This window comes from Megachile rotundata, chromosome 2, assembly GCF_050947335.1.
Source record: "Megachile rotundata isolate GNS110a chromosome 2, iyMegRotu1, whole genome shotgun sequence".
NCBI lineage: Eukaryota > Metazoa > Arthropoda > Insecta > Hymenoptera > Megachilidae > Megachile > Megachile rotundata.
Window position 1 is genome coordinate 18,572,462 of NC_134984.1, and position 14,623 is coordinate 18,587,084.

Genomic DNA, 14,623 nt, shown 5'->3' on the forward strand with positions numbered 1-14,623 from the left:
AAATAAAAATCATAGTTATCCAGAAATGTAGAGATTTAGGGTTAGAAGGATTTCGGGATATTTGACAGGTGTGGACGTGAGGAGATTTGGAGATGTGAAGATGTGGACATGGAGAGATGCAGAGATGTGAAGATGTGGAGATCTGGAGTTTCAGAGATAGAGGGTTTCACAGAAGTTGCACAGATGGAGGGGTCTAGGGATCTTGGAAGTTAGAAATTTAGGTATCTATAGCTTGTGTGAAACACTATGAAGATATAGGTATCTATGGATGTAGCTAACAGAGTATGTAGAGGATGTGGATTCTTAGGAGTATTTAGAAGTGTATTTGGAAGTACGAGTACTTCTAAAGTAACAAGAAATTTCAGGTAACAAGGAGTTTAGGGATATAAGTACTTAGGAATGTAGATATCTAGGAATATAGGTATCTAGAAACATAAGTGACAATATACTTAATCTATATTTAGAGACTTGTAGTTCTACTACATCCCTTGTCACCTATGTTTCTACATACCTATGTAGCTACCTAAGAACATAGGAATATGGGGATTCAAGAATATAGAAACATAGCAATCTATACTTTATTCAGATCTGCCCCTCTTTCAGAATATCAAGAGTAATTTTTATTCCTTCATAAAACTAGTGGAAGCGAAAGAAACATAATATAATAAACTTAACATAACCTCTATTTTCTATAATCAATTACAATATTGTTATTCCATTAAAATTTTTCAGACGTGTTAATATCAACCCCTCAAGCATCCAAAGCTCTACCAAAGTCTATCACGGTTAATTCAGAGATAAAAAAAGTAAAAACAAGAAATAAATCGTTAAGTTGTTTAATCGTACTGAACGCTCAAGGGGATGAAATGAGGAAGAAACTCTAAAACGTAATAATCTAGAAATAATTGGAAACTGTACAATTCAAAATGTAGGAATGACTATCGTTCTTACGCTAATGTTTTTGGCGTCTTTAATCATTTAAATATATTGCCTTTGTAACAAATATTCTGCGCAAATGGATAAACATACACACGAAATAAGCATAATTCACGCCCGGTGGCCTTGAAACGTCGCGGAAGAATTTCCGAAGGAAACTGTTATAGCACCCTTAGCCGCAGCATCGGCCGCCATCTGTGATCGACGCTGCAAGACAACTCGCCTCGTGTTCCTTATTTTTCGTGCACGCATTCTTTTAGAGCATCGTTCGATATCTTCTTCTCCACCATAAATTAAACAGAGATATTTCAATCCAAAACAATTTAATTAACAAAAAGAACGTAGGAGAAGGGTAACTCTTTCGTTTATCAAATACGTAAAATGGTTTATAAAATACGTAATAAAACAATCCACATATTTTAATCGTTGTTTAATTTATGACCAGAGAAAAAGAGAAGAATTCTTTGCAATTTCACGCTTCGACTAAAGAGTTCATATTACAAATCAATATTTATCGATCGTATATTCTATGCTGAATTATTTATGATTATAATACAAGATAGTCGAATTAATTTCATATTAACATGTTAATTAGAAGCATACATTCTCGTCGAACTCGATTCCAAAGTTCACTCTATTAGTATCACAATTAATCGAATTCGCCTCACAATCAGCCACACCTTCGACTACCCTCGATAAACTTTACTGTCGCGTGTGCACTGTCGTATTTACATTTCAATTACGCTAATGCTTTTTTCACGCGTTCGCTATGGACTACGGCTCATGGACAACTGCATATGTGAATTGGGGAAAAATAAGTACAGTATTTATTTTAATAAGTAAGGTGCGTAAGTCGTCGAGATCGGTGATGGGGAAAATAGGGGTTGGTGGTGAAGTGACATGGAGGATACTGGTGGACTCGCTTTGGAAATCTGCTTTTATAAATTTATTTTGTGGATTTCTGTATTGATAGATTGCTAGAGTTACTTTTACTCATATCCTCAAATTTTCAAATTTTCTACATTTTTCCACCTCCCCTAATTTTTACATTTTTGAATTCTCAAGATTCTAAATTCTCAAGCCCCAAAATTACCATAACCCCAAATTCTCAAGTTTCCAAATTTCTCACATCCCCAAATTCTCAAGTTTCCAAATTTCTCACGTCCCCTAATTCTCAAGCTTCCAAATTTCTCACGTCCCCTAATTCTCAAGCTTCCAAATTTCTCACGTCCCCTAATTTTCAAGCTTCCAAATTTCTCACATCCCCAAATTCTCAAGCTTCCAAATTTCTCACGTCTCCTAATTCTCAAGCTTTCAAATTTCTCAATCCCCAAATTCTCAAGCTTCCAAATTTCTCACGTCCCCTAATTCTCAAGCTTCCAAATATCTCACGTCCCCAAATTCTCAAGCTTCCAAATTTCTCACGTCCCCTAATTCTCAAGCTTCCAAATTTCTCACATCCCCAAATTCTCAAGCTTTCAAATTTCTCACATCCCCAAATTCTCAAGCTTCCAAATTTCTCACGTCCCCTAATTCTCAAGTTCCCAAATTTCTCACGTCCCCTAATTCTGAAATTCCCAAATCTCTCACGTCCCCTAATTCCGAAATTCCCAAATTCTCAAGTCCCTACATTCTCATCCCCTAAATCTCCTACCTCCCCAAATTTCTCACATCCCCTAATTCTGAAATTCCCAAATTCTCAAGTCCCTACATTCTCACCCCCCAATTCTCCTCCCTCCCCAAATTCTCCACTTCCCAAATTCCCAACTCCCCAATTCCCTTTCAAAACCTAAAAATTCCTAACCATCTACCTTCCAAAGCCATAAAATTTCAAGATCGAGCCCATCACCGATCAAGATCACAGCCAAATCGTCCGCAAGCGTCATCACCGTTCAAAATGTTCTCCACTACAATGTCTCGGTCCAATAATCCGTATAGACAGCACCCACGTAAACACATATTTCCTGTACGAACGTCATTCGAAACGTTCATGCAACCACAAAGCCGTTATAATCGAACGAAATGATCGTTCAGCTTCGCGAGACGACGCAGCGGAGACGAACGTATCGTTTTCCGGGAGCAACGTGCCAAAATTCGTCCATCCTGGCTGATCGACGTTCGAGTGTAAATAGTTCCTGAAATACACGACACACAGGTTCAGATACAAATAAAATGCCGGCGATGCTAGCCGCGTTTACGATCGTCGTTACCTTTCTGTCCGCTTCAATGATTCATCCTCTGGCGCGCAATGAAATAAAATAATCCGTGAATTATTTCATGGAGCGTGGTTCGCGTGGCGGCTACATAATGTAAGGACTAACATGAAGGAACAAAAGAATCGCTATAATGGGCCTGGCCATGGCTCGTGTCCAAACGGAAGGAAAACACTATACGGTGCATCGTTCGATACAAAATTCCTCTTGTGTTTGATTTTTCGACGATCATTCACGAAGATTGACAAAGAAACTTTTTATCTTCTCCAAGATCATTACTACTGATCATTATGTTCGTTCATGCACGAAGATTGACAAAGATTCATAAACTTTTTATCTTCTCCAAGATCATTTTTACTATTGATCATTATGTTCGTTCATCTACGAAGATTGACAAAGATTCAGAAACTTTTTGTCTTCTCCAAAATCATTTTTACTATTGATCATTATGTTCGTTCATCTACGAAGATTGACAAAGATTCAGAAACTTTTTGTCTTCTCCAAAATCATTTTTACTATTGATCATTATGTTCGTTCATCTACGAAGATTGACAAAGATTCAGAAACTTTTTGTCTTCTCCAAAATCATTTTTACTATTGATCATTATGTTCGTTCATCCACGAAGATTGACAAAGGTTCAGAAACTTTTTATCTTCTCCAAAATCATTTTTACTATTGATCATTATGTTCGTTCATGCACGAAGATTGACAAAGATTCAGAAAGTTTTTATCTTCTCCAAGATCATTTTTGCTATTGATCATTATGTTCGTTCATGCACGAAGATTGACAAAGATTCAGAAAGTTTTTATCTTCTCCAAAATCATTTTTACTATTGATCATTATGTTCGTTCATCCACGAAGATTGACAAAGATTCAGAAACTTTTTATCTTCTCCAAAATCATTTTTACTATTGATCATTATGTTCGTTCATGCACGAAGATTGACAAAGATTCATAAACTTTTTGTCTTCTCCAAGATCATTTTTGCTATTGATCATTATGTTCGTTCATGCACGAAGATTGACAAAGGTTCAGAAACTTTTTATCTTCTCCAAGATCATTTTTACTATTGATCATTATATTCGTTCATCCACGAAGATTGACAAAGATTCAGAAGCTTTTTATCTTCTTTAAGATCATTTTTACTATTGATCATTATGTTCGTCCTCTGTTTTACTGTTCGATATGTGGCTTTATCCTGCAATCTTGATGTGGCTGCGTTTTCTGTCATTCTAATTACCGATTCATTTTGCTGCTTGCAGCAGGAAATTGTCTAACTTATGAGACAATATTTTGTATTCTAAATTGTACTGACGTTGTCTCTTCAGGGAATTAGTTTCGAGGTCGATGAAAGTCGACACCTTTCTATGTGTCTCAAAGCAAATTCCTTGTATCAAATTTATACTAGAGAATGTACTAGCGATATTGTATTCTAATTCGTTGAAAAATTGATCTATCATTTAACTTGCAACATCTAAAGAACGCCATCGCATTAAATCCTCGTCAATATCCAGACCAACCCCAACTCCATTAATCCTCATAACCCATTTGGTTCAAAAACCCATTTCCGGTCAGTAGTATCGACGCAGTGAAATCTGTATTCATCCAGGATTAACCGGTGCAAGCCGTTATCAAACCAGAACACGATGTACATCCTCTATCGTCACTGCCCACCCATGTGTTCAGGTGCAACCGAAAATCGACCAGTATTCAGTTGCTGACAGATCTGCTGGCGCTCTCGAGCGATCCTCGTCGGGCATCGCCCCTCAGGATCGCCCCCTGAGCGATACCGTAGTGCTCGAAAGGATCCTTTCCGTAGAAGACCGTCTCCTCGGTCCGCTGATTAATTTTGTGTTTCGGTGGCGTGGAGGTTCTCGCGGGCGTAGTCGTGGGGCTGTTCTTCGGCGTGGACATCTTGCTGTGGTTAGAATTGGGACTGTTTCTGGGCGATTTCGGGCTGGCGGCGTGGTTAGCGTCCGCGTTGATCCCCTGCAACGCGTTGAAGCTCTGCATCACCAGATGAGAGGCGACCGACATCGTCAGCGGATTTGCGGCCGCGAGGGGAACTAGCCCGCTCGCGGACTTCTCGTTCCTGGCCAGCTGCACAGCGTTACTCGATTGATTCTCCACTCGAGCCGTCGCCGGCAGCATTACCGCGGATTGATTTTCTACTCGAGACATTGATTGCGCCGCGGATCGATTCTCCGGCTGCGTGGTCGACCTTTCGCCCCGAGGCACCGAGGGCTGGCCATTCGACTGGCTCGGCATCGATCGATGGCTCGATCTGTCCGTGGGCAGCACGGTGGTCGACTGGCTCCTCTTCGCGGACTCGGCCCGGTTTCCGTTCAGCACGGGCGACGTCGGCGCCGGAAACGGGGCAGTTTGCGAGCGATGCTTCCTGGTCGGGATCTGCGGGCTTCTCGGCAAACTGCGATCCGTTTGCGAGTTCTGATCTTGAGCGTTCGTGTTCTCCGGCTCCTGGATGGGCAAGTTCGGTTTGAAACTACTCGTCGGTAACGAGTCCTCTCGAGAAGCGCTGTCGGCCTGGCCGTTGTTAACGGACCTCGTCTCCTCCGTGTTGGATTCGATCATCAACGGGAGGACCGGGTCACTGTTGGTTCCGTTCTTCAGCACCGCCAGGTTCGGGTCGCCGTTCGGGAAACTGGCGAATCGGGCGATCGTCTGTCGCTCTTCGGCCACTTGAGGAGCGAACGGGATCTTCCTCTCGGTGGGTTTGATGATTTGTCGCTTTCTAGGGTTAGAGGTGTTGCTTCTGTGTCTGTGTCGTTTGGACTCGTTCTTGGCGATTGGACGGGTCTCCGGGAAGTGTCTACCCTTCATCGAACTCGGCTCTTCGTCCTCGTCCTCGTAGTAGCGGATGTCTTCGTTCAGGTCCGACTCGTCCTCTTCGTACTCTTCTACTATCGCGCTCGCTTGAATCCACTCTCTGATACGGTCTTTCTTCTTCGCTCTGTCAACCGTAGTCTCGATTCCGTACGTGGTCAGGGTGTGAAGGAGCTGATTCTTCTCCTCCAACGAACTGTGGAAGCTGTACATCGAGGGACATAGCTCGTCCCTCTCGTCGGCGCCACCTGTGCAAACGTTCGAGTTCAATGAAGCGGATACGAAAACCCTGGAGTCTTTAATTTGGATCGATTGTTACCGTTCATGGCCTTCTCCGCACCCAGTTTCGCCAGCCACCTGTCCTCCAGGTATTTGTTTACCTCCAGCACGCTGACAGGCCTCTTCTCGGCCTTCGGGTCCAGCAGACGCTTGAACAACCTGAAGAACGTTTAATCGGGGTTCGAATAAAAATACTTGGAATTAAGTTTGGGATAATGGCAGGATGCTGGGAGGTCGCTGTAGAATGAGCTTCAGCTATTTTTTTAGTTCTTTGTTCCACTTATGCCTTCTTTCTTTTTGAAAATAATCGACATGTGTGGTAAGACAATAATGTGACTTTTAAATCTCAGATCCAGCATGTAATGAAGATTTTTTTGGGAACAGAAAATTTATCTTGGTACATTAATAATCTTGTTCAGAGATTATAAACACGAGGGGTAACTATAATCATTCACGAGCTTGTTTCAAAAGCAAACTTAAACCAAAATGGAAACATTTCTTGGTACTGGCATGCGCTCCCTCAGAATGTAGTCTATAATTCTTTTCAAACCCTTCTGCTTGTTTTGACACGCTAACGTGATCCTAAAAAAGTATCTTTCTTTATTAGCTCTGTATGAATCACTGCGTCTTAAATCTTTTACAGAGATACAGCTTCTTTGTATGTGCACTTGTATACATTTATGGAGATTAATTTGTGATCCGGTTAAGAGCTTTCCACTGAGATATAGGAAGGGAGAAGTGTTCACTTATTTATAGGAATTTTTGGGGATATGAAAATTTGGGAATTGGGGGAAAATTTGGAGGTATAGGAATTTGGGGATTTTTGGGGCTTGAAGGTCTGAAATTTGGGGATGTGAAAATTTGGAGATTTTGGGGTTTGGAGACCTTCAGATTGAGGGATATAGGATGTGGGATTCTGGGAATTTGATGATCTAGAAATTTGTGGATCAAGGAATTTTTGAATCAAGAAATTTGCAGATCCAAGAATTTGTAGGTCAAAGAATTTGTGCATCTAGAAATCAGGGTCTAGGAATGTGGAGATACAGGTATTTTAAGATCTAGGGATATCCACGAATTTAGTAATCTTACAGTTCAACAACATAGAAATTTGCAGATCTACTTACTAAAAAATATGGAAGCATAAAAATTGAAAATTTAGGAAGCTGAAAAATTCAAACTATAATTATAATCAAAATAATTGATATGTCTAGCACGGTTTTCAGGTGCAGTCATGAGAACAGATGAATTCGGTGCAGACCGGCGCTTGGTTACGCGTCACGCATTCGAGAAACTGACCTCTGCGCCCGTGAGCTGATCAGCTGAAATAATTTCGGTTTCTTGGCTATGTTCAGCGTCGCGTTGTGCCAGTTTTGATATCTGGTGTAACGCGGGTCGTCCAACGCCGCCTTCTGCCACGGCAAGCATCCGGTCAGACAGACAAATAGGACAATGCCGAATTGCCAGACATCGTGCGATGTGAGAGCTCTGAAAACGTGAAAGGCTAAATAAACGATCATACTTTTCTCATTCATCATGCAATCCACGATTTTCGCTGAAGCATTACTCTTTCATTTATACGTGCCATATTTCATCTCTCTAGACACTACTCAATATTGTACCTTCATTCTCAACAATGTAGGATTGCGAGATGTGGATGTGTATAACTATATAAACTACATATGTGTATATGTATATATGTAGCTATACAGCTACACACATGCACACACATGAATGGTTTTTGTACATATGCAATATGTAGTACAACTACATATGTATATATGTACCTATACAGCTACACACATGTACACACATGAATAGTTTTTCTGCATATGCAATATGTAGTACAACTACATATGTATGTATATATATGTGTACATATGTAGCTATACAGCTACACACATGTAGACACATGAATAATCTTTGTACATATGCAATATGCAGTACAACTACATATGTATATATGTATATATATATGTACACATGTAGCTGTACAGCTACATATGTTTAAAAGACTATTCATGTGTGTACAGTAATAATATGTTAATAGTGTGTACTTAAATTGTGAGTACCTTAATGGTATATTAATAACATATACTAGAATATGTGTGTATATTAATAAGAAATTAGTAATATGTACTGACAACACCTATATCAATAATATATTAATAGCATACACTAACAAAATCAGTAATATATTAATGCATACTGACAATATAAATGTATATTAATTTAAACGTTAAGATCACTACGTGTCCCCTTATACAAACTCTACATCTCAACACAACTCTCTATCTCTTATGACATATCCTTCATAGAAACTATAGTTCTAGTATAGTCTAACATAGTCTTCATACCACCCGAGTCCCAAACTTCCACCCCATAATAACGGGGACGTAATTGGTAATGGTCAATCAAATAATTACTTGTACGTCTCGTCAGTGTCGATCTGCAATACCTCAGGCGGCGAGTATGGCAGCCACTCGTTGTGCCTTCGGACTACAGTGTTGACGCGTCTGGTCTCGCCAAAGTCGCACAATTTGATTCGCGAGAAGTCACTCTTGAACACGAGGATGTTGTCAAGTTTGATGTCACGATGCACCAATTCGCGGCTGTGAATGTGATGCACCGCTGCAGCCAGTTGTCTGGCAACCCTCTTCGCGTGGAGCTCGCCTAAACCGGTCTCTGTCACGTTCGACGTTAGATCTCCTGAAAATTCAAGGGGATTGACAGGATGGTTAGAATTATTCAGGACGTTAAATCTTCGCATTTACATAAATTCAAATGTCCACATTCTCCACGTTCCTGAATGACCGAACTCCTAAATGTTCACCATTCAAAAGTATTCAAATGTCCACATTCCTGAAGGACCAAACTTCTAAACGTTCATCATTCAAAAGTATCCAAATATCCAAACTCTTCATATTCCTCAATGACCAAACTCCTAAACGTTCACCATTCAGAAGTATCCAAATGTCCAAACTCTTCATATTCCTGAATGACCAAACTCCTACACGTTTACCATTCAAAAGTACCCAAATATCCAAACTCTCCACATTCCTGAATGACCAAACTCCTAAACACCATTCAAAAGCATCCAAATATCCACAATCTCACCACTCGAATATTTTCAACATTCCACATTCTCAACATTTCCAAACCTCCACAATTAACGCAAAAGTGAATTGAATAGACCTAAAGCGATCCTCACCGAGAGGAGCGTACTCCTGACTGAAAACGTAGAAGCCAGCGGTCTCGAAGGCCACATCGTAGGTGGTGATGATGTTCCTGTGCGCAGCCAGGTGTAGCCCATAATGGAATTCCCGAAAGAAGTCCGAGATACCGGTGTAAGCCTTCGGCAGCGCTTTCAGCACCATCTCTGTCTGGGTGCTGCGATGCTCCGTAAGCAGGATCTTGCCAAACCATCCCTCGCCAACGATTTGCAGGATATCGAACTCATCGATCAGATTCACCTGTTCGAAGAAGGTAAGAGAGCACGTTTCAGCTGTTGTCTCGGTCACGGGATCGTTAGTCGTGATGCGATGGATCGAACAGCTGCGCCCTCGATTTTTCTCCGTGAATCGCGGAGAGCCAGTGTGAACGACACGGGAGTCCATTCTTCTATTTTTAATTCGACGCACGACGCGTTTTGTGCGGTGGACACGTTCCGATCGACGGATAACGCCGTCTCCGAATGATTTGTTCGAGCAGCGTTGGAAACCAGACTGAAGATCTTTTCTTTTCACGGAATAATCAGAAGTCTGCCACGATTCGCGGATTCGATGTATAATTTAGCGTGGCGCGATGAAAATGTAGCTCCTGTAGGTCGTGGCTTTTTATCGAACGGAAGATCAACGATGCGGCACGGGATTTTAATTAACCAACAGGCTTCTGCAGGATGCTTCGGGAATCGTAAGCTTCGTGATGGTTAGCTGTGTTAGAACGGTTGTTAATTAGAAGAGTTAGTCTGCAGAAACTTTTGAGGAGGGTAGTTTGAGGGTGAGTCGCGTTAAATATTAAAATACTAGGTGTCTGACTGTAGTCTTATACATCTGATTTTAATGTTATAACTAAATATTAAGGACTCTTAACAATTAACGCTATATGTAGGAGGATTTCTAAGACTGTTCTGAGGTCACAATGTGAACCTGCTTTTGTAGATCGATTTCTGTATCTCACATTCTTCATTTGCAGTTACAAGATTTACATCGAATTTAATATTCCACAAAAATTCACTAAAATTTTCATAAGAAATGCGTATAATTTTGTGAAATACAAAAATCGATCCTAAAAATTTGCAAGCAACATGACTGAAAAAAAATAGAGAACGAAAAGTCAATAAAGTGATCCATCGAATCGTGGGTTCGACATCTGCTGCAGGCAATCAGGGAAGTCTACTAAAGGATCGGTAATTGTTTTACTGCGAATTTACGTTCGGAGCGTTTGTCTGGCCGACGATTGGGCCAACAGTTTCATTCAGACGGGTCGAAAAATCGTATTAACGGAGCATCGAAAGGGGTGCAGAGCGAGCATGAAAAACAAAAAGAGAGTAGTACTTGAGAGATTCGATTCGCCAATCGAATTACCTTCTCGAGCTCGAATTCGCGTATCCTGTGAATGGAACCGCCGATCGCCTTCTTCATTAAGCTCATTCTGATGGACGGTCGTCGGTCGTGTACCACGGGCTCGAACAGAAGGCAAAAGTCGGAAACGAGCTTAACAATCCGTTGTGGTTAACATAGAGTTGTTCGCACGATTGCTCACATTTTGTCATTGCATGAACGATGTTCATTGGGCTTCGAGCATTCAGTCTTATTATCGAGAATTTTGCGTCTGGAAAGAAACAGCTTTGTTCTGTTTTTAAAACGTTCGTAGCATTAATTTGTTTTTGTCGAAATTTTATTGGTTAGTGTTATCTTTTAAATTGGTTAGTATGAAGTTCAAACATTACTCTTTTTATTAGGATTATTATATTATTGTCTGTTCAAGACTCTGTCAAATACAACTGTAATTACAATTTTTAATATTATATATCTTTGTTTAAATTCTATAAGCTTTTATGAAGAAAGGGTTGGTTTTACTATACAATACATTTCACTACACAAAATGTATACATGATATTAATTTTAGTAGCACACGTAACCTGAAGACGTTTCGTAATTATCTAAATAAATATCGTAAAAAATAAAAATTTGTAAATAAACTACTTAAGCCACAATGACCCACACCCCGTCATACAAAACAGAAGCGCAAGATTTGAACCTCTGAAGACTAACTAAATTTTCAGAACGTTACAAAGCTCACAGGTCTAAGTATTCATGAATGAAGAGAGAAAAAATAAGTTTTATGAATGACTTAACGCGGGGGTGGATCGCCCCACTCTGCTTCCGCTTTATTGTTAGAAGAAAATTTATATGTATAGGGTACCCGGTAAAAAGTAGACACGTTAGATTTATAGTAGATGGACAACTAAATTCTTCCGTGTTAGAATCCTCAGTTTATACTCGATTTAAAGAGGTCGTGAACGGTGGATTTATTAACCCTTAAAGGCTATCATCGGAGGAAATGACGTTAATATCACGGGTGAAATTTCACTCCAGTAATCTTATCGGTAAACGTTATTCTTGTACGAGCATTTTATTAGTTTATCGTTTTATTACTTTGCTGCAGTTTTATTAATTTACTAATTTACTACGCTTTTGTGGGACTACTCCACTTTATTACTGTTTACTTTGGAGGTCTCTGAATGAGCTCAGTTAAAGAAATTATGTTCTTTATTTATTTTAATAACCAATTCGAAAGTCACTTAAGAATTGTGCTATAAATTTTTATTAAATTTAAAATAAATAGCAAATAATCTTCATTGACTGAAACTTAACTCGTGATAGTATCAAGGGTTAATTTCCCACTTTCAGTGTTTATGAAGTCTCCGAAATGTGTCCCAATTTTCCCAAGTAATTCTATTAGTCAGGGTACGTTGAAAGATCAAAGGATTTTTTTCAGAAAGAGTGGAGTCTCTTCGGCGCGTTGAAAAGATCGTTGTTTGACCGGGGTGCACGTGTTGAAGACGAAAATAGGATCACGGATTCTGAGCCATAATTCATAGTTGTGTATTATTGGTCCGAATAAGTAGCTCCTGTGTAATTTCACGTCAAAAAGGCCGTATTTCCTCTCTATAGAGAGCTTACAGCATCGTATTTTCGAATCACGATAATTGTTGCGCAAGTTGGACAACGAAACGCCGCAAAACTCGGCCGGCATACACCAACCTCTCCATTAGCCAAATTATACTAACTATATCGTTCGAGTATAATATCAAGATATACGTCTCCTTTCTCTAATATACTTCTGTCTCTTATATCTAGAAACATTTCAAAACCAATACAAAACTGGATTAATATTTCTGTCCATGATTCGACGATTATTTTTATCAACGCTTCTACGTTCAATTACTGTTATGTAAAAATATAATGTGTCTATTTATATTTATGGTGAATGGAGGCAATCTATTCATATTGATGCGAAAGCACAATCGCAAAACAAAAATTCCCCAAAATAATGATAAAATAATAAAATCTGGTTAAAAATTAAAGACTTCATAGAATAAAAAATCATTGACACAAGCCAAATAATTTAGTACTGATATAATTAAAAATCGTAATCGTACCAAGAGATAAATGAAGCTTCGAGCGATAGTATCACTCTATCGTTTCTTATCAAACTTCACCGAAACGCTTATCACTTTTCTTGGAGGAATATTCACAAGAGCTCTTTCCCAACTTTCGTTCACCCACACACACACACACAGGCACTCAACACTTTGGCACTTGGTTCCAAGAATTCGCTCACGAATCCGAGACACAATTAATCCATGAAAATGTCACCACCAGTCGAACACCTTCGTCGAATTTAAAAATGTACGATGGAACTTTAAGGAACGTTTTTTCGTCGCTTCGAGTTAAATTCGTTCGTGCAACGGGCCGCAACTATGTCCGTCGGGATTCGTGATTTTACAGCAACTACCGTGTTCGCTGCACTCTTCGGCTGTCTGCAGTATTTATAAAACACCGACCGGAAAGCGCGACTGGCGAGCTGATTTTGGCGGCGAGCCGGCTTGGCCGCGCGCTGACGCCTCGACGCCGATGTCTTCGTCGTCCACGATCCCAGCGGGCCCCGGATTCCGTGGAAATCGAAGAAAATCGCGCGAGTACGCCCGTCACGAGCTACCACATAGAACCACGTGGCGAACGTGGTTAAATGTGTCATCTTCGACCCCAGGCAATTGATGCGTCTGCGTCGCGACACTATGAACCTTTTGCGTGTCTTATGGGATCGATCAGTACGTCATTTATTTTCGCACGCCGGGAAAAATGTGAGACGTCGTTTAAATTAGATACTCGTGACAGTGATATCGTGCTTACATGGCCCCTTTAGAGTATTCATGTGGGTGGTGTCTCCGAGTATTTTGACTGAGACGTTCATGGAACTCCGCTGATTCAACTTCGAAAAATTTGTACACTCATATGATTTGTCATTAACGTTCTTAAATTAGCTTAAAATTTTTTCCATTTCGATCTTAAACACTTTATTTATAAGCGGGAATCATGCGATTTGTATTTGTTATACGAAGTTAATAAATTTGATTAACTTATACATCTCTGACCATACTTTTATTTATTTTCTTATGGATTATATGTCTGCGGTATTTTTATCTGACCACAATTTCTGGTTATTAATTTTCATTTACGACAATTATTAATAATCATTAATAAACGTCGGTATTGGAATTTCAATTATTGCTACAAAGGCGATTAAAATTATACGTATACGTTACAGACATCTGGTAACGTGTCATGAAACCGTGACCTCTTCCTCAACTCCGTCGATATCTGCAGTTCTCTTCAGTACGTATCACTGAACTTCTCATTAGCGACCAGCTGTTTATTTCATCTCGTTAATTATAAATAAAACGATCTATCGGCCAAAATCTTAAAACACTGAAGTTAAAAGCATTTTATTTATAGTTTCAAAGATTGTTGTTTCACAAAAGTGTTAACTAGCATAATTACAAATCCTCACGTATTGTAAATTAAGGAAAATCATGCGACAGTAATAACCGTTATATAACTGCAATTAAATCACAAGAACATCTTATGAAGTGTTTTCATTATTCTTCTGTAAATATCAAATGCTTAAAAAATGATTTACTTACTAATATAGACAGTAAAGCATACGATAATTAATATCTGATATAAAAATCTATGTGTAACAGTAAAAATTATAATTTTTAGACAGTAATATGTTGAAATATAAGGTAATGGATCGAGGTACACTAAATGCAGTTTGAATTTT

At 39.5% G+C, this 14,623-nt stretch overlaps 1 protein-coding gene across 3 annotated transcripts; it reads right to left on the reverse strand.

Moving 5' to 3' along the window:
• Nucleotides 1-564: 564 nt before the first annotated feature.
• On the reverse strand, nt 565-14,516 carry LOC100883271 (uncharacterized). Of its 3 annotated transcripts, none has more exons than XM_003699703.3 (8): nt 12,939-14,516; nt 10,858-11,104; nt 9,483-9,744; nt 8,698-8,980; nt 7,571-7,759; nt 6,315-6,433; nt 3,147-6,243; nt 565-3,071 (listed from the first exon to the last, which is right to left on the reverse strand). In XM_003699703.3, exons 2-7 carry the CDS (start codon nt 10,921-10,923, stop codon nt 4,862-4,864), a joined length of 2,301 nt encoding a protein of 766 aa, XP_003699751.2. In that variant the 5' UTR covers nt 10,924-11,104; nt 12,939-14,516; the 3' UTR covers nt 565-3,071; nt 3,147-4,861. The 3 variants fall into 3 exon arrangements, with proteins under 3 accessions (XP_003699751.2, XP_076385138.1, XP_076385137.1); XM_076529023.1 differs by having other exon boundaries at nt 10,858-11,118; XM_076529022.1 differs by having other exon boundaries at nt 10,858-11,125.
• Nucleotides 14,517-14,623: the final 107 nt, after the last annotated feature.

What these genes read in the sequence shown, in the direction of transcription:
- LOC100883271 (XM_003699703.3), bottom strand. Translation starts at nt 10,923, where the DNA reads ATGAGCTTAATGAAGAAGGCGATCGGCGGTTCCATTCACAGGATACGC. An exon ending in GCGAATTCGAGCTCGAGAAG is followed by an intron (nt 9,745 to 10,857) that starts GTAATTCGATTG and finishes TTCTTCGAACAG; the next exon opens with GTGAATCTGATCGATGAGTT. An exon ending in TCAGGAGTACGCTCCTCTCG is followed by an intron (nt 8,981 to 9,482) that starts GTGAGGATCGCT and finishes TTGAATTTTCAG; the next exon opens with GAGATCTAACGTCGAACGTG.